At 44.9% G+C, this 21,047-nt stretch overlaps 1 protein-coding gene across 3 annotated transcripts in view; it reads left to right on the forward strand.

The window, feature by feature from the left end:
• ZNF236 (zinc finger protein 236) overlaps nt 1–21,047 on the forward strand; it is a 1,135,475-nt gene that overhangs the window by 555,128 nt on the left and 559,300 nt on the right. For all 3 annotated transcript variants that reach the window (XM_086965182.1, XM_086965180.1, XM_086965183.1), the window contains exon 17: nt 15,097–15,200. In XM_086965182.1, the coding sequence (XP_086821308.1) occupies nt 15,097–15,200 (104 nt within the window). The remainder of the gene's footprint in view (nt 1–15,096; nt 15,201–21,047) is intronic.

Here is a 21,047-nt window from a genome sequence, read left to right on the forward strand (position 1 = left end):
GGCTCCGCCATCTGGTGGGCTGATAGGACTTAATCAGCTACAGTTGATAGTCTTTTGTTGGATTCACTCTTGTGCAAAATTACCAGTGTCAACTATTATACCTCAGCACCATTTGACTTACAGGCTTTGTTGTTATTTAAGTAGTTACACAGGGGGTATTAGCCTGTTTGGTCGTTAAACACCTCCCTCGGACCCTCTCTTACGAGTTGTTTAGATTGGGTAATTGGGTCCCCACCAGGAAGGATTGCGGACTAAGATTGCAGGGCAGCAGCAAACAGATGAAGGCTGAGTTTTACAAGGCATCCCGCACTGCGTGGGGCCTCTCGGTAATTTATGCGCCTCCTGGCGCGCGTCGATGATGCGATGTTCCTGCGCCGCCCAAGGGATGGTGGGAATTGTAGTCCGTGGGTTGACGGGACCGGGAGCAGCAGCGACCGCTGGTTGAGTAATTGGGTCCCCACCAGGAATGATTGCGGACCAAGATTGCAGGGCAGCAGCAAACAGGTGAAGGCTCAGTTTTCCAAGGCGTCCCGCGCTGCGTGGGGCCTCCCGGTAATTTATGCGCCTCCTGGCGCACGTCGATGATGCAGTGTTGCTCTTCACTTTTACTGGCAGCATTGGAACTGACCAGCACAGGGGCATATCTGCACATGCAGGTATGCCCTCACATGTAGCTTAGTGCACCCTGTCTTAGGGCTGCTGTAGGGATGACTTAGCTATACTTCATGCAGTATCTGTGAGCATGGTACACAGAGGTATGTGCAATGTCTTGTTTAAACTTTTGTCTGCACCAAGACACTCTGCCTGCAGTGCCTGTCTGTATGCCTTTAGGGAGGGGTTCTTTAGGGTGGTACAGTTTGTGCTGCAGCTGTTAAGTACCCTCTTTAGCCTCCTTGACCTACATACCAAGGGTATCATTTAATAGGGACTTTCAGGGAGTGCTAAAGGTATTCCCAATTGGGGAGCCGGACCCCAGTGCACTTCCAGTCGAATCACATCAAATACCAGGCAAAATGTGGGGGTGACCATGTCAGAAAAGGCTGTTTCGTACATAAACTCCCCCCCCCCTCCCCCACTATAAAATGAAAGAGAATGAGACTAACCATTCCCAAGAGAGTTTTTATCTTCTAAGTGTAAAAACCTGAAAAGGTCATCCACATTGCCATGGTCAGTCCCAGGTCTGTGTCTGTGTTACACAGTAACGTCCATACCCTGTAAGGTGATGGATCAACTCAACTGTTTGAGATTTTCACCTTTCATTTGCTTCAGCCATCTCAGAGACCTATGGTCAGTTTAAACAAGGATGTGAGGGCCATACAAGTATGGCCTAAACTTCTTCAGGGACCAAACCACAGCAAAGGCTTCCACCTAAATAGCACTGCAACGCTTCTCTCTGGCGAGTAACCTCCTGCTAATGAAAGCAGCAGGCTGGTCATGGGTATCATCATTGATTTGGGATAGGACCACTCCTATCCCATGTTCAGAGGCATCTTTCTGCATTTTGAACTGTGTGAATAATAAGAGCTTTTAGAATGGCTGCTGAACACATTGCTTCCTTCAGTGTCAAAAGCCTTTTGACGGCTCACTGTTAAGTGTACTTTCCTTGGATGTCAATTTTAGGAAGGGTGCCACAATAGTATTGTACCTCTTCACAAACCTCCTGTAGTACCCAGTCAAGCCACGGACTGCCCTGACTTAATTCTGGGTGGTTGCACCTACCCAGTCCACAGTTGTCTGGAACTTGGGTTGTAAGGGTTGAACTTTACTTCCACCAACAAGGTGTTACAAATAGACAACAGAACCCTAACCTATTTGGCACTTGCTTACCTTGATAGTGAGGCCTGCACTCTGCAGTGCTTCAAGGACCTGTCCAAGGTGGATCAAATGATCCTGCCAAATGGAGCAAAAGACAGCAATACTGTCTTGATATGCTGCACTAAATGCATCCAACCCAACACGGTCATTGTTCGCCAGCCTTTTGAAGATGGCAGGGGAATTATTTAGTCCAAAGGGCATAACAGTGAACTGATAGTGCTCATCTGGGGTTGAGAATGCAGATTTCTCTTTTGCTCTTGGGATCAGACTCATCAGTCAGTATGCTGATGTTAGATCAAAAGTACTGGGAGATTTGGCTGCCCCCAACCTGTCAGTCAATTAATCTGCCTTAGGAATTTGCTGTACATGGATTCAGGCCCCTTTAGTTCACACAAAACCTCAGCTGTTTGTTACCACCCTTGGTATGAGGTTTGGGGACTAAGAAAACTGGGCTGGTCCAGGGGCTCTCATATGGTTCAATGACTCCCAGTTCCAGCATCTTTCTTACTTCAGCTTTGAGGTTCTCTTTGACATTGCCAGGCTACCTGTAAATCTTGATTTTGACAGGTAGAATGTCCCCATTGTCCACATCATGTGAACACCGGTTGGTCTGACCAAGAGTCAAGGAGAAGAGCTCAGCATACTGATTTAGGACTTGCCTGCAGTCAGCCTACTGTAGGGCAGAGAGGGTGTCTGAAAAGACAACTCCTTCTACTGACCCATCTTTCAGGTTGTGAGAGAGGTGGTCCGGGAGAGGTTCACTCTCTTCTTCCTGGTCCTCATCAGTGACCATCAGCAAGGCCACATCAGCCCTGTCCTGTGGTTTATATGGATGGCCCTTTTGGATACCTGCAAGTAGCAAGGCCCACTAGATAGGTGACTTCCCCATTTCTTTCTGAATCTCTCAACTAAACAGTTTGTTTGTGGGTGATCGATAGTAATAAACTTGTTTGCCACTTCACATTCAGCCGACATGGCTTTTAGGCAGCTAGTCATGAAGTTACTACCTCTGTCTGACACCACCTCATTATGAAAACCCACTCTAGTAAAAATACTATTGAGGGCTCTGGCAACTGCAGGAGCAGTGGCAGTCCTTAGGGGAATAGCTTCAGTGTACCTGATGGCTTGATCCACTACCACCAGTATAAATCTGTTCCCTTATCCTGTTAGAGGGTCAAGGGGACCAGCAACGTAAATCCCTGCCCTTTCAAAGGGAACCTCAACCACTGGGGGAGGAATTAATGGAGCCTCATGCCACATATGTGTAAAGTATGCAGACGTGAAGTTGGAATCTTGGTCTGATTCTACCTCCTTAGGAAACCCTACCCTGGTGAAGACACCAATAAGGGCCTTGGCTTCTCCAGGGGCTGTTGTAAACCTAAGTGGTAATGGCTTCGGGATACCTGGTAGCATGATCCACTATTACCAGTATGTATTTGTTTCCTGAGGCCGTGGGAGTTTCAAGTGGACCCACCATATCCACACCTACCCTTTCAAAGGGAACCACAACCACTGGTAGTGGAATTAGGAGGGCCTTTGGGTGTCCACCTGTTTTGCTAATGGCTTGACAGGTGACACAGGAGATGACAAAGTCCTTCACTTTTTGGTACATCTGTGGACAAAAGTGGTTAACACGTCCTTCCCAAGTTTTTGTCTGGCCCAGATGTCATGGGCCAATGTGAGCAGGAAATCTATATACAACTATCACTCTCCTATTGGCACCAGATTTGAGGCCTCAGTGTACAAGAGTCCCTCCTCCCTAAAGACCCTTTGGGAGCCACTGACATCTCATTGACCCTGTGCAGCAGCTTGTTGGTTCAGACTTTCAAGAGTGGGGCAGACCTGCTGCCCAAGGCACAGCAACTTCCTAGAGTGTCCATCTGGGCCCAAGCGCTCTACTTCATACGTTTCAAGTTCAACAAGCTCAGTTGCCTCTGGGGCTGACCAGTCATCTACCTGAGGAGAGGGATCCTGATCCTCCTGGTGTGTGGAAGCTGTGTCACCAGTCTTCTTAACTTTTCTCTTGGGAGGTTGGGACATCATTTCAGGGTCCTTTTTCACCCTGTGCTAGGTTTCCACGCACACTATTTCAGGGATGTTTATCATTGCTGCATGTTTCCTTCTTTCTACCTCAGCCTATGCTGATGTCTCCAGATCATTTCCAAGCAGACAAGAGACTAGTAGTTTTTGCGAGACCACTACCTGTTTCAGGCCAGTAACCCCTCCCCAATCTAACGTTCCGATAGCCAGGAGATGAACGACAGTGTCATTATCAGCATTGGTTACTGGGGAAGATTTTGCAGCTAGGAATTGTCCTGGGGAAACCAGTGATTCTCTCACCATAGTGACACGGGCTCCTGTATCCCTGAGGGTTTCTACACTTGATCCATTGATTTTGGGGTGCTGCAGGTACTTTTTTTTAAAGTTTGTGGGTCATACAGCTAGGGTTGCCATATCTACCTCAACTCTTATATGCACACCATTGATCCCATCTGTAGATTTGACATTCCAGGGTTAGCTGGAGGGGGGACTAGGGGCTTGCTTGTTGGGACAGGCAGGATCTCCAGTTGGATGTCCCATTTTGTTACATTTGAAACACCAGGCCTTAGCAGGATTAAAGTTTTCCCTCTTATATCCACCGATGGGCTGGGAAGGGTTCTTGAACCAACCCCCTGAACAGGCATTTTGGGGCCGTTAGAAGACTCTTGGTTTTCTCACCCTCTTTCCTCTGGGGAGGCTTTGTAACCCATTTCATTCAGTCACCCCCGTGGTTGTCTCAGTCACCCTTGCCTGGACTCCGTGGTCTGTCTTCTTTCCCAATTCTTGGGGAGAAATTGGGCCTTGGTCTACCAGATACTGATGCAAATTTTCATTAATGCAGTTACTTAACATGTATTTCTGCATAAACAAATTCTTAAGAACATTGTAATCCTGCACTTTACTTCCAGTCAACCAACCACCTAGTGTTTTTACTGAGTAGTGTACATATTCCAACCAGGACTGACTCTGGATTTTCTGAGCCCCCCTGAATTTTATTCTGTACTCCTTAGTTGAGAGTCCAAATCCCTCAATAAGGGTGCCCTTCATGAGTTCATAAGACTCCCCTTCTGCTCTTTAAGGGGCGGGAGTCTGTCCCTGCACTTACCAGTGAACAGTCCCTAAAAGATTGACCCCCCCCCCAGTGAGTCTTCCTCACTTTCCTAGCTACACAGTCTCTCTCATAGGCTGTAAACCATTTGGTGGTATCACTATCCTCAAATTTAGGTACAATCCCTTTGGGGATTTTAGGATCAAAAGATCCCCTCTTCTCTTGGTTGTTTAAATTGCTGCCACCATTGATGGGTCCTAGGCCCATCTCTGCTTTTTCTCGAGCCAGAAGCCTAGTCTCTAGCTCTAGCCTTTTGGTCAACCTTGCTAAATGGATGTCCTCTTCATTGACATTGTCTTCACTGTCTTGTACAGAGTCTGCCCTACCTCTGTAGGATCTAGACCCTCCACAACTTGGTCTGGAGGAGTAGGACACAAAGTCCTCATCCTCCCAAATTAGTTTAGGTAGTGTGTTTAATACCCTATCATCTTCACTACGTTCCTATCTACCTGGAGATCTTCTCCTTCGGTAGTGGGGTGGTGGTCCCTTGCATGCCCTGCCAGCAACTCCAGGAGTTGGGCTCAGGCTGGATTGGATCCAGTTTTCAATTTTTTTTAGCTTGACAAAGTAACCTTAACCCCTTCGATGCTGATGACGAGCTCAGCTCGTCATCAGCCACGGGTGACGTGTGCGGATGACGAGCTGAGCTCGTCATGTATCGCGGTTAATCGAAAACAGCCGCACACCGCAAAAATCACAGCAGCAGCGATGCGGTTAACTCTCTAACCACTGGGCAGTAGTAAGAGGTGAGGTGACGCTCCTCAACCATCTTGTCTGGTTGCTCATTTTTTTTACTAAAGTGGAGTTCTTTTTAGAAGACTTACACAAAAAGTTCTAAGTACTCCCCCCTCCCCCTCCCTCTCCTTACTTAAAAATGCTACAGGGACTTCATCCAAGGCCCTAACAAGACTTTTAGAAATATAGAAAATAACCAATAATAAAAAAAGAGTTGTACTAAAGTAAATTTTGGGGATTTGGAGGATTTTTGTTGCGTAATCAGGTATTGACTGAGTTAGTCCAACAAATGCAAAGTCGTAGTCCCCACCACTGATCGACCAATGTAGGAAGCTGACTCTCTATATACTATACCAAAGTAAGATATAGCGTGCACAGTGTCCAGTGGATCACCAGAGGTATAACGGAGGCTAAATTAGATAATCACTAACAGCTCTATATTGGGTTGTGTGGTCGAGCAATTAGGCTTATGATGAGTGTGTGTTAAGCATTTATCACTCATTCGAGACTGATGACACAAACTTAGAAACAGAATCCAGACCAATTAAGTAAGTACAAAAAGGCATACTTGTTTTATTTCTAGAACCAAGCAGAACTTAGCACAAGTAGGTAAAATACACTTTCAATTGCAAGACTGTACATAAAGATGCAATTGTGGATGGAAATGGAATTGTATTTGCCTTCAAAACAGTTCAAAATAAATTGAGATTACTTTTGATTATATTTAGATTACTTTTCAGTTACTTCGACTACTCTCAGTGATATGCCTAAATATCACACTGTGGACCTTACCAAAACACATGTAGGAACGACAGTTTTTGGTTCAAAAGACTGATTTCCATACAAAAGTCAGTTCAACAGACCGTTTTAGGGGAAAAATCATAACCTGTGTTCCTATTGAAGGAAAGAATGTTATTGGTTTGCAGGTTAGTAAACAACCTACAAGAACAGCTTTTTGGGGGTAGAACCAAGGTTTAAGAAGGCAGTCCAATTGCACTACCAGCAGCACGGCGGCTGCCGGGTGCAGAGTGCAGGGGACCAATGTTAGCCAATGGGGCTAAGGGGTTTTCGGTAAAGGGATGTTTACGATCCAGCCACTCGTTTGTGGGAGCAAAGATCCTGGTGTTGAGATCAGCACTCCAGGGGCCAACAGACGGCACAGGAGCTGCACCACCAGGGGCATGCAGAGTGCCAAGGAGAATACGGAAGCCCTTTAATTTTTAATTGAGATCTCCAGTTTAGAAGAAAATATGCAGGCTCTAGCAAGGAGGTTTCCTGAGGACGACCACTGGCAGGAGAGGCAAGTTGGGTACTTGGAGGAAGCCTGGAAACCATTAGTTGGTCCACCTAAGGCCGTGGGGCGTCTGGTCTTCTTGCCTGCTCCAGTCACAATCGGGATGACCCCTTAGGTTGAGTCTGCAGGCTTTGGTCTGAAGTTTGAGTTAGGTCAGGGACCACCAGATCCCAGGTCAGGATCACAGGTGGGGAGACATCCTTGTGGTGTTGGACCACTCAAACTAGAGCCGTGGTACGGAACCGCAACCACGACGGTCACCCTGGAAGTCCCTCAAGGTTCCCGCCTTATCTCCCACCCTTTTCAATCAATGTATGGAACCCTTAACTGAAATTCTGAAACTCTCCAATATTCATTACCACATGAATGCGGATGATACCCAGCTATACCTTAAAAGAAAACTTCTCCGGATGACATCCGCTTACTCAACATAACTTTGCAAAAAACCCACATATGGCTGACAAAAAACACCTCCAACTCAATGCGCTCAAAACATACTTTCTCCTAATCTCCCCACCACAATGTCACCCAGTGACATAGAACACTGGATGAAACACTTAACAGCCTTCAACTGCACACCTCACATTATTGATTCCGTAAGGTCACTGAGAATAATACTCAACAATAATCTCACCATGTGGGAACACATCAGCACAGCCACCAGAGGAGTAAACATTCATATGAACATTCTCAGAAAACTAAAACCCTTCCTAAATGACTCCGACCTAAAAACAGCCGTACAATCTGTAGTGATACGCTTAATAGACTATGGGAATACAACCCTATTTGGCTTGCCGATATCCAGACTGGATCCACTAAGAGCCTCCCTCAACGCAGCGGCAAGACTTGTCACCAGCTCCAAACACTCACATCACCCCTGATCTGAAGTCACTGAATTGGCTCCCTTATGAGGCAAGATTACAGCTAAAAATTGCCTGCTTGACACACAAAGCCCTGCACTTCAACACTCCAAAGTATCTAGCCAATAACCTGCAATTATCAGGCAGGAGCAGAACTATGAGGAGCACCAACACCTTGCTATTAAAACCGCATACATTTTGGAAAAAGAAAACCTACATCTTTACCTCCTCCGGCCTAGCACCTAGGATCGGCAATTGGAATGAGCCCCTCCACCACTTACTTCAAAAAAGAAGTCACACTACTTCTTATGAACAAAACTCTCTCCTGATCCCAGCTTTGATGCGAGTTGGGTACTAACCAGACGCTGCTCATCTACCAGAATCCGCAATGAACTCTAAGCGAGAATGGCTACTGCACTACGGACCTACAACGAGAACGAACAACATTAATGATCTCCTGTTAGCTACTCATATCTATGTGACTAGTTCTCACTTTTTCTTTTGATGTAACTTTTGTAAAACTCTCTAATACCCTCAACAGGTCTAGTTTGCGATATATAAAACTTTATGAATAAATAAAGTAAAATAAAAAAATACTACATTTAGGGATGTTACAGGGCTCTGCAGGTCGGGAACAATAGGTACCTTCCTTAGGCTGAGTACACCCCCCAGTATGCCACCCTTCAGTGTGAGGGGGCATGAACCTCTCTGATTGGTGGGGTCCCCTAATCTTCAAGATGGAGGGGACTGAGATGTAGGCTTCACCGCGCCTATCCCACCAGAGGGGTGGGGTTGGCAAAGGTGGGCACATCTCTTCTCCTAACTCTGTTTTCCCACTGATTCTCCCGTCCAATGTGGGGTCAGAACCGGTGGGAGCCAGTTGCTGAGGACAGCAAAAGGCATGGTCAGCTATCAAAGTCGACAGACCTTTGAAGCTTCCCTTTCATGGATCCAGCCCATCCTGGGAGAGGAGGCATGACACCTCTGCCCAAGATGGGCTTTGTTTCTGGACCCAGAGAGCGGGGGCCCTCTACCCAGGGGTCCAGAATCCTATCTGGTGGTGGCAAATGGCGGGTAGCCATTCAGGAGCAACACCAGGGCTTGTCATTTTCAGGAGGCATCTCTAAGATGCCCTCTGAGTACATGTTACATTAAATCCCACACTAACATCAGTGTGGGTTTAATGTGCTGAGATGTTTGCTACCAAACTTCCCAGAGTTTAGAAAAGCAGTTATGGAGCAGTGGAGTTCTTTATGACCAACTCCCACAATATATACACTTCATGACTGTTACTGCACTTACAATGTCTAAGAATGGACTTAGACCCTGTAGGGGTACAGTGCTCATTCAACTGTACTCTCACCTGTGGGCTAGTACACCCTGCTAGAGGGGTGACTTATCTAGGCCACAGGCAGATGGTTGCAGGCATGGCACACAGGGATGTGTGCCATGTCGACTCTTCACTTTTCTCTGCACTAAAATAATGGCAGTGTGTGGGTGTTAAGGTACGGGCCCCTAAGGGTGACACAATAAGTGCTGCAGGCGTTGGGAGGCCTTCCCTGGTCACAGTGCCCTTGGTACCAATGGTACCATTTATTAGGGGCTTAACTGTGTCCAGAGATTTGCCAATTGTAGGTACAAAGGTACAGTTTTGGGGAAAGAACTCAGGCCCTGGGAACCTGACTGTCAGGGACCCAGGGCACATCAAATTAAAATGTATCAAGTGTCAGGCAAAAAGTGGGGGGTGTAACCATGCAAAAGGGGGCATTTTCTTACAATTATCATATGTCCCTCATGCTTGCTGGCTGAGAACTCTCCCTCTCATTTTTTCTTCTTTTGTCTCTCTTAAAGAGACAAAAGAAGAGATTGTTCGCCACAGAAAGAGATTGTTATCTCTTGTGTAAACAGTTGGGCTGTAGACCGCATCATGCTAAGGCTACTGCGCACGGAATCTAATCTGACGATCGTGGTATTAATCAGTAGCAGCTAGTAACTGAGGAGTGGGGCGGGTGGGGGGGAGACAGCAACAGCAAAAAAAGGGGAAAGAAAGAACTTACCTGCATGCAGCCTGACTTATTTCCGGTCTTCTGCTCCTCTTGTGGCTCCACTGTATGCACAGACTCCCTGCCTCCCCTGCGGCCAATCCTGAAGTTGCTCTCTGCGTTAGAGCAGCTTCAAGATTGGCCTGAACGCTGAGGATTTGGGGGCCTGTGCTTTGCTATTTCCAACCCACCAACACTACTGGCCTGGAGAAAACTTCAGTGTGCATGACGATTTGGCCGGCCTGAGACGGCCGGCCAAAATGTCAGGCGCACTGATAGCAGTGCCCACCACTTTCTTCGGTGTGTATCATCCCCTAGACCCGCCCCCGAGACTCCGCATGGAAACAAAATACAACAATAATAATCCAGGGTTTAATATTGTTTTCTTTTTCTTTTTTAATGCCGCTGGTATTATTGAAGATCTGTATGGCCTTTTTAGGACTCGCCTGGCGTTGCAGCGCGAAGCGCTGCCGCTATCGAGCAGACACCGGTCTGTGAACGCGCGAGCCGCAGGGAATTCCAACATGCACGCTCACAACGTCACGCTCCTGCCCTCCCACGTCTCTTCCAAGGCGCGCTCCAGGCCTTGTTTTCTTGTTTTTATTTCATTTTGCGGCACACAACTGTGTGTTTTATATATTGCATCACGTTGCTGCTTCCAGTGCTTGTTACCGCTCACTTCCTCACAGTCCGCCAGCTGGACTCCCTCCGCCCGTGCCCTCTGCTGTGCGCTTGGTTAGTTTACCACCAGAACAGCCCTGCTAAATGGAGTTGTAGAAGATGTAGCATTTAGTTGGAGCGACGGCAGAGAGCATTCGATGGGTGTTGCTCTCAGAGGTTCCCCGCCTCCTCATCCTGTAAGCTATTTCCGGTAGTACTGGTTGACGCCCTTTCCTCCTGCTCCTGCGGAGAATAGGCGCTCTCCTCCCCAGGAACAACTGGCCCTTTGTGTCAATACTTCCTACAGCTTCCCCTGGTGTCGTGTGGACTGAAGAAACGGGGCCCCATAGTCATTAACAAGGTGACTACTTAATAGTTGCATACCTCCGCCTTGTTCATTGGACTGAACTTTCGGATTTCTAAATTGTAAAGTTGTACTTTTATTGTGGTATTGTTGTAGCAAGCATCTATAATTAGTATTACTTAGGAAAGTACGGCAACTTTTCAGGGGCTCTTATGCACAGTTTGCTACTGTTTTCTTTTCGGTATTTATATAATTGGTTCCGCCAGTGCATGTGTGGTAGTGGGAGCCTGGCCCACAAAATTTAAATTAGAATCATGTAATTGACTGTATGCTCTGCTGGCAAAAAAATCCTCTGGCCACATATTTTTGGGTTGTCGCAAACCGCTGATACCGCCTCACTTTTTAAAAATGAATACATTTCCTTTGAAGCAATACACGTTGTGTTCAGATCTTTTTAGTAAGGCCCTGGCATTCTGCGTGCAAACGTGTATGATAATGGCCGGAGTAGAACGCTCGAGTCAAGCTGCAAGCGTGATCTGAGAGCGGTCTCAAATGGAAACATCTACTTCCAAAGTTTCTCGCTCGCTACTGACAACTGATGATGTGGACTAACAGTTTGCTTTGTCAGTGGATATAAGCACTCACTTGAAAGTTCTGTAAATAAGCTGCTTCATCCCGCAGTTTGTTGTATTTACTACCGACTGTACCACAACACGTCCCCAATGGGCCAGAAGGGTATTCTGGCATTAGCTACTTAGCATGTAGATCTCGCATTACTGAAAGTTTGAGCTATTACCGTTCCATTATTATTAGCAACACCGATACCTCAAAATTTCAGTAATGAGACCTATTGGCTATGCCAATGCTTGCCATTCATTGCGCTATTTAAACTTCGTGTTCTCAAAGGAGTTGGCTGCTAGCTTTGATATTTTCTCATTGTCGACGTAGAATTTCTAAATGAATTCTTGTGTATTTTGGGATTTCCCAGATTGTTAGGTCAGTAGCATAGGGCAGACCTGTTTTACTATAACACTCTGCATCGGTAGACCCCAATGAACGAGGCCACGAGCATTTTTGAAAATGCTTTAACTACATTGTCAAGTACCAAATAACACCAAACATGCCTCCACAAGCCTAACTTAAAAGACACCTGTCTCCTGCATGTGTTGAAGAGATGGAGAGAGCCTGTCTGGGAGGCAACTTCTGCAGAAATAGGCATTCTCCGCACACCAGTTCAGTCAAGATATATCTGGGCATGTGTGTGTCCGGAAAAGATACCTTTTAAATGCACACGATGCGAGCCTGATTCGGACGCACGCAGGGGTTTGCTTATCACCCACTTGAAAACTAGCAGAGTAGCAGAAAGAGGGCCGAGGCTGCTTTTCTTCACGTGTCCTGAAAACCGTAGAAAGACACAGCAGAATTTTAATAGAAAGTTCGTAGAAATAGAAAGTTGGTCATGATTTCATGTAGCTCTTCATCTTTTTTTTTTTTTTTGCCAATGCTTTCACATAGATTACTAGTTTTAGCATTCTAGGGCGAGAAAAGTAGATAGATGGTACTTAATTGATATGATCAAAGAAGGGAAGAGTGTAGTCAAATAGAAAGAAGAAGTTCTGAGCAATAGAAACAGGGATAGGAGTGAAGACTAGCTCTGAGGGCCTCTAATCAGAAGAACAAAAATTAGGACTTACATCTTGTCGGTATCCACTTTTAAGCAGTTTGATGTTATTCAGTCTGCCTCTACCTACAAACATGTCTAAAAGGTGTTTGGGTGGGAGAGGGATTTGCTGAGATATTAAACATAATTTGAGTATCACCAGAATAGGACAGGATGTGGGAGCTGAAAGAGTGGACCAGAGAGGCACAGGAGTGGAGAATAGGTGTTGAATAATATCATACTTAAAGATGAACCTTGGTGAATTTGGCAGGTGATGGGAACTGGGGATGAGCGAAACTGAGGGAGTGAGCTTTGTTTGCAATTGGTTAAGGAAAGAAACAAACCATTTAAGTGTTTGCTTACAAATACCAAGATGAAAAAGACTAGAAATCATAGTTAAGCGAGAGACAGTGTCAAAAGGAGCAGTCAGGCATAGTAGGATCAGAGCTGCACTGCTGCCTTGGTTTGGAATTTCTGATACCACTAATAGGGCGGTTTCTATACTTTGGAAAGAATGGACACCAAATTGAGAAAACATTCCTTTGAAAGTGCCAGCTAAGGATTTTGGTAAACATTGGAGGGCATAGTAGCTCCACTAAGCAACTCCACCAAATAAGATGGAGGTATGCTCCTATGTCTTGTTTATAACTTCCCAACTAGACCCCCCCCAAAAAAATAAAAAAACCACACCGCTATTTTGGAACCAGTATTGTTGAAAACAACTTACAACTATTGGGCATTGTGATAGCTCTGGCCTACAAAAATGGTACTGAGCTACTGAAGAAGAAAATATAAGCTAATATTGCATTCTTGGTGGGCATGGATCTGCTTTGTTTGCTGATATAAATTCACAATCATGGGTAATTGTAAAGCGTTAAGTGGCAGAATACAGTAACAGACAGATTCCAATACACAGTGCCAAGTCTCATTGAATTTATTATTACTCCTTCATATGTCAAGGGCATAAGAAGATCTTCACTGCCTACTCACACCTTCTATGCCCAAGGTAGTTGATTTGCCTTTAGTCAGGCTTTCTAACTATCATTAATACAAGCTATAATCTACTGATATTCTTATGTGTGGCTTCAGAATTGCAAAGTCATTGTTTTTTTATTCCGCTTTTGTATCCCCCCTCGCCCCCCAGGTTTCCCTCTGTTTTTTTGTACTTGCATGCATTTATTTATTAGGTAGCCCTTCCATCACACATGAATAGCATAGAAACACCTTGGCAGTAGATGGAAACATTAACCAAGGGTGGGGATTATTAATATGGAGATAAAATATGTCATCGTGAGTAGTGAGATTGAGCACACTTGTATGCATGTGTCCATCAGTGTGTTTATTTGTTGTATAGCTCAACAATTCCTGGCAGGCGCCACCCAGGACAATCTCCTGTATAGCTAAACACTTAAAAGGTCCCAAAGGCGAGACCTATTGGCTATGCCAATGCTTGTTTATAACTAGTTCTTATTATTCTGCATCAATGTACCTATTAGTTTTACTTTTTACAGAGATAAATCAAGCATTGTGATATCCCATGGCTCATGGTATCCAGCAGCTTTGGCTTTTATTTTAGTGTGAATGAAATGGGAATTTAGATATATTTTTATGTTGTTCTTAACTTTACTTGTGTCATGAGATTTGTTATTTGAGCTCTTACTGTTTCAATAATTGAATTTTTTTTATTGATAAATTTGTATGTCTCTTGTATTTTTATGGCTGAAAAAAGTACTGAATAAAGTTTTTAAACTGTGTTTCCCCCATATTTGAAGACATTGACGGAAATTGATTCTTGTGAAGCAGTGGATATCTGTATATAAGTGATATGGGAACTGTGGTTCCCTGTGAGATTGGATATATAAGGGTCGCAAATTCACTGACTAGAGGATTGGAAACTAATATTTGAATTTATTTGAAAGTATGACAAGCTACACACTTGGTTTAATTGTTTGGTTACTCCTAAGTAATGTATGACTAGATGGCCTAACAAATTACTGAGGTTGAAATGCAGCCGACGTTCTCCTTTGGCAAATCAAGAGGCAGCATAATTTGCAATATGTATTTGTTATAATACCGGCAAACACTTGTCTTGTCATCCCTCTGCCATTTTGTCTTTTGTTTTACATTATGATTTGCTGTTTATGTTTATTGAGTATAACCTTGTGAGCACTAACTGTCTGTTTAATTTGGTTTTTGTATGTGTTTGTTTTGTAAAGAATAATCCAAATTGCAAAAAAACATTTCAATGTGGGTACCCTGTCTTCTATTTATTGTTTTTTGTTTTCATTGTTGGTCTGATTTATACATTTGTTTGAATATATTGTAATTGTTGTTTTTGTTGTAATGTTATCCTGGAATCATTGTAGTCTATATATTACATAATAATGTGTGGCACTATTTGTGCCTTAATTGCGCTTGGCAGTTGTCTAGTATTAGCAATTCTGACTGATTAGCTGGTGCTTTTAATGAGGGGAGGGCAACCGTACCAGGGTGACTGACATTGTAATAGTTTTTCATCCCGTTGCCAAGCTTGTGAAAATCTAGCCGGTACTAATTCAAATATTTGTTTTGCCTCTAGGATACTCCATTGATACAAGATGAACCTCAAGAAGATATTAGTTTGCACACAGAGCACACAGAGTTTCTTGAAGTTGGTGAAGAACAAAGCAAACGCGTTTACAGGTTATTATGGATATGATGCTTAACTTTAAATGTGATTTGAGGACAGCCACAGAGAAGATGAACATGTTTTAAAAGGAAATTTTCATAGATTGGCAATGATTTAAATTTAGCTCTCCTATTGATGTATTTTGAAGGGTGTAGTTGCACTCCATATACTGGTGTTGTCTTCTCCTCCTTAGTTCTGTTTCAAGTGTGTGCCCATGTTGGGGATAGGAATCCAAAACACTTGCCATAGTACAAAACAAAATGATAATTAAGATATTAGAGATATTTTTCTTCCTCCAGCGGACACTGCCCCACCCCTTTCACTTCCATCCATTCCACCTGCATTCAGCTCTACAGTTCCTGTTCTAGTGCTGAAAGGGCCACTGTCACCTGAAAGAGCCAGGCACGTGAACCTTTCAATGACTGAACAGAGCTCTCTATGTACCCCACTGCTCAAAATTTGATTTGAAGTGCATATCGGACTGGGCTCTGTTATCTGCTTACGCCAGGATGCTCAAGGTGTGTCCACCTTTTCGTGCAGCCCCCTATTCTCACAAGCTCTTCTCCCTATAGGGGGTGCCCACCTGTAGAGGAACTCTCTCAGTTCAAGGAGAGATGATTGTGTGGCCCTTGTATACTGGTGAATTCAATGTACTTTATAAATGTTATACTGTTGAAGCATTGCGACTTTCACAAAACATTCCTAATCATGGTATTCTGCTTGGAGGTATTATGGACTAAATATTCTGCCAAAGCGATGGGCTGGTAACACAGCTGCTTGTCACTGATTGTTTGGACATTGTGCCATTGCTAAATGATGGAGACACTTGCAGAAGATCATGACTGCATTTGTGGTATTACAGATCTCCTCAGGCCCCAAAGCAGTCAACTACTGGACTGGACAGTCTTGGAAATGTCATTCCCACAGTGGTCGTCTATTAGCTGCTTTACTGTACATTTTAACTACTTTTAATAAAACTGGAAGGAACATTAGCAGATGTTTATTAGTTTACCTGTTGTCTAGTTGTATTAGGCCAGCCTCCCAAATGTTTATTGGACATAGATGAACATGGTTAAGGAAGGTTAGGATTTGTCCACATAGTTTACTGAGCTGAACACCATTAAATCAGATGGTTTGTTTTTTCTCTTGGCTTCTTCTACCTGCAGATTTGTCACCTCCTGAATCTCCTCAAGGTGCCAGTAAAGTTGAAATTGCACTCTTGCACCAGTAGTTTTGTGTCTGCTTCGAATTAGCTCTTGTACTGACCCCAGATATGACATCACAGAGCTGTAATATGCACCACACCGGTGCACTGACACCACTTTTTTCTGTGGCCTTCACAGGTCCCTAATTACTTTCCTCAGAGCATTTCCTTACATTAATTTTTACAGTATATTTGATCGTATCTCCCCACTGAAAAGTTTGTCACTCCTTTCACAAACAAATGTTGCTCCCAGACCCTCACAAAATTGGTGTCAAGTGGTTTGGGGCCCAAACCTGTCTCCAAGTCACGTCAGAGGTGTGGGCTATTGTACGCCATGAAGGAGTGGGAGGCAAAACTCTTCCTAGCACGCGACAAACTTCAAGCTCGCTGTCAATCCAAATCTAGGTCCAGTGCTAGGTCCCACAGCACCTCGCCTTGCAACCAGCAGGCCTTTGAAAACAACCACTTCCAAGGTCAAGTGCTGCACGAATAAGTACCAGAACATCACAAGGGATTCTTCAAATTAGTTTACTCTCTCCCTTTCAAGGTTTAGCTATTATATTCGATAGTCTGATTCACTTACTCCAGCCTTAACATATTTTTCAGAACTTGTTTTGGTACAGCTGGCTCAAGACCTGGAGTCCCCTAATGCCTTCCTGGCGCTTCAAGCCCGTCTCTGATCTTGCACAGATTGGAGCTTTCACCCAGGTTGTGCCCCACTACGGCTTTCTCTGGTGAACCTAAGGACCCTAAAATCTTCAGGGCCCCTGACTGGGGTTCTGCCCACTACTATCCTAGTGCCAGTTGATCCAGTTGAGCTTCTTAGTGATGTTCTGGCACAGACTGAACCCCTTTCTCTGCTGAAGGCATTGCCGATTGCTCTGTAGCTTGCTCCGTTTTCACCAGCACCAACTTCAGATCCATTACAAAAAAAGGCACACTTTCAGTGATTAGTATTTTAGCAGGCTTGAGAGACTTTTTGGCTCTGTTCAGAGTCCATTCAAATGTCCAGTATGTTATGTTAAGGGTTGTCCTATAGAGCGCTCAGCTACTCGGGCAGAGTGTCCCAGCGCTATACAGACCTGCAGGGGCTGGGCCGAGAATTGCATAGGTCTAATGTCCAAACAGCCAAGTCTTGAGCTCCTTCCTAAAGGAGAGCAAATTATCTAGCTTCCTGAGGGAGAGTTGCAATTTGTTCCACAGTTGAGCTTGTTTAATAGCAGGAACAATAGCCACCGCTTGAGCAGCGGATCGCAGGGATCTGGAAGCATAGTAAAAGCGCACTCTTCTCCTTAAATAGAAGGCGCTGGTGCCGTGAAGAGATTTAAACGCCGTGATAAGAGTCTTAAAGACAATGTGTTTGTGCACCGGCAACCAGTGGAGCGAATTTAAAAGCGCAGAGGTGTTAGACCTTCGGCTGAGGCCAAAAATGGCCCTTCATCCGAGTTTTGAACAGATTGAAGACGGGTGAAAAGATACTCCGTAGAGTATGTTGGCATAGTCCAACCATGATCCAATCAAGTCCTGTACCGTAATCCTCCTATGGGCATGTGATAAAAAGGGAAGAAATTTCCTTAGAATTTTAAGAAGGCCGAAGCATTGTCCGACTACGCTGAGAATCTGGGGTATGAGGGTCAGTCCATTGTCCACTTTAACACCCAAATTGTTCGCCATGGGAGTAGCGGATGATGGAGGAAACATATCGGTGGGCCACCAGGATTTCCAATTGGCATCAGGGGGACAACCAAAAAAAGGACCTGATTTGTCAGAGTTGCACTTCAGTTGATTCAATTGGAACTATGAAAAGACAACCTCGAGGCAGCTCATAATGTTAAAACCGTTGAAATCTGTGTTCTTATCACAAATAAATAGAAGCTGCGCATCGGCGTAAGATAACATTTGGGCTCCATATGACTCGACCAAGGTAGCCAGGGGAGACATGTATATGTTAAAAAGAGTTGGACTCAAAATCGACCCCTGTGGGACTCCCACCTCCAGAGGTGGAACTGAAGCTGAAAAAGGAGGAGCCCAGATTGATTGTTGGCGGCCAGATAGAAAGGACTCGAACCAGCTAAGTACCGTCCCTCTCAAACCAATCTCCTGGAGTCTTAAAAGAAGACAGTTGTGAGGAACGGTATCAAAAGCCGCTGAAAGGTCGAGCAGAACCAGCATCGCCTTTCCCCCATTGTCCAAAACCTCCTTAATAGACTCAGTGACCTCCAGCAACGCCGTTTCCGTACTCAAATTAGAGCGAAACCCGGACTGAGTGTGATGGAGGATGTCGTGAACCTCGAGAAAATTTGAAAGGGTGGAGTGGACATGTTTTTCCACAATTTTAGCGAAGGCCGGGAGTAACGGGGGGGGTCCAAGTTAGGTTTTTTTAATAGTGGAAGGATGTGAGCCTTTTTCCAAGTACTGGGAACAGTGCCGGTTTTAAGAGAGGAATTGAGAACCGGATTGATGACATGCGCTATCTTAGCAAGGAACTTCGCAGGACACTGATCCAACGGAGAGCCAGATTTTAATTTAGATAGAAGCTCCAGTGATACTTGTGGGGTAAGGGTGGAAAAGTTGTGAGCAAATTGCTCTCGAAAGTGGAAGAACGTACAGGGAAGTTTAGGCTTGAATCGCTTAATGAGCATGGTGACGTAAATGAGGCCTGAATACTTTTAATTTTATTAGCAAAAAAGTTGGCCAATTGTTTGATCCAGAATTTGGATATTAGAGTAGAAGGGGAGGTAAATTCCTTGACTATTGTAAAGATTTCCTTGCTGGTATTTGGTGCTGCTTCAATTCTTTTAGAAAAATGCATTTTTTTCTCTGTGATGTCTTTATGGTAAATTTTAGTAAGTTCCTTATAAACCTCATTTATGAAACATCATCATTTTTGCGCCAAGCTCTCTCAGCTTTCTTGCAGAGCCTTCTACTTTCGTGTAGCGCCGGGGTGAACCAAAGAGCAGAGGCACGAGAGTTTTGTTTGCAGCAGGTAGGAAGAGGTGCAAGCTCGTCGAGACGTTGTGTGAGCCAGGATTGAAAGAGATCTAAGTCACTGGCCAAATCACCTGTAAGCTGGCATGGATGCAAGGCCAGGGATTGGGCAAGCATATCAGGCGAAACACGATGATAGGAGCTAGTGGCCGTTGACTGCAGGACAGAGCCAGAAGTGGCCTCTTTGGTCACGCACAGGATATCAAAATTCACTAAATAGTGATCCAACCACACCAAAGGTAAAGGAGGGGAAGAAATGATGGGAATTGTAGAAAAAATGTGATTGTGAGTAGCTGTGGATAGGAAAGGGATCAAACCGAATGGACTTGTAACGTCCAGAAGTTTAATGGTGTCTGCCGCATCTGCCACATCCATATGGATGTTAAAATCACCCAGAAGTGGACATGGCTTAAATTTCATGATTATTGAGGAGATAGCAGTATGAAGTTCATCATGAAAAGACCCAACCTGACCAGGTGGCCTATACAGCAATAATCCGGAGCACGAATGATAGGGCGAAAACGACAGACAAAAGCCAAGTGACTCCACCCCTTGATTATCCTCCGTTGGAACAACTTAACAAGTGTAGCAACTGTCCACCACAATTGCAACTCCTCCTCCCTTGCCCACTGCCCGGTCTTTCCTCAGTATATAATAATGTTGGGGGATAGCATTAGATATATCCGGACTAGAGGAATCTCCGAGCCGGGTCTCAGTAAAAAAAAGACACGCTGGATTGGACTTGGTTAATAGATTAAAAAGATCAAGGGCATGTTTACCCAAAGACTGCGTGTTGAGTAACATGCAAAAGTTGTTTTTTCGTTGGCTTTCCCCAGTCATGTCTAGAACAACAGGGCTAGGTAGCGTGGGATTATCTTGCTAGATGGTACATTGTGAGGTGTCCATCCACAGCTAGAACAGTGTGAATCGCCCTTGAGATTGTTCTGGAACACAGGACAGACACAGTCAGTATTACCCCTTAGAGTTTTTAAATGGCCTGACTCATACCTAAGCATATTACCAGAAGTAGTGGCTGAGGATCCATCCGCCCGGCCGACACCCGGCGCCTCCGGGACGCTGACGGGCGCAGACGGGCTTACCTTTGGCGCACCTTCGGCGCTGCACTCGACCGCTGCAGTTCCTCGGAAGCATTCAGAAGATATAGGGGAGAGGAAGTGAGTCAGAGGGCACTAAAGACTAGCGTGCTGACCCCAGTTACACCCAAGATGGCGGCCGCGCTGCAAGCAGCGTTTTAAACAGAGTGAAAAGTCAGGTATGGCTAAAATATTAAAAGACTCGCTTCCGTGTCAGTACAACAGGAATTTAGACAGTAGCTTCGATATCACACTGTCAACAGAATTGAAATAAAACATTAGCTTCAATGTCACACTGTCACAGTATAATTAAAATACAAAGCATAAATCGCAAATGAATCAGCTAGTCTAGCGCACGCGTTCCCGGCTGAGCCTCAGGAACAGGTCTAAGGCGGCGGTTGAAGGAAGGTGTTTTATGGTCAGAGGACGCTAAAGACTAGGGTGCTGACCCCAGTTACACCCAAGATGGCGGCCGCGCTGCAAGCAGCGTTTTAAACGGAGTGCTAAGTCGGGTATGGCTAAAATATTAAAAGACTCGCTTCCGTGTCAGTACAACAGGAATTTAGACAGTAGCT

This window comes from Lissotriton vulgaris, chromosome 4_1, assembly GCF_964263255.1.
Source record: "Lissotriton vulgaris chromosome 4_1, aLisVul1.2, whole genome shotgun sequence".
Lineage (NCBI taxonomy): Eukaryota > Metazoa > Chordata > Amphibia > Caudata > Salamandridae > Lissotriton > Lissotriton vulgaris.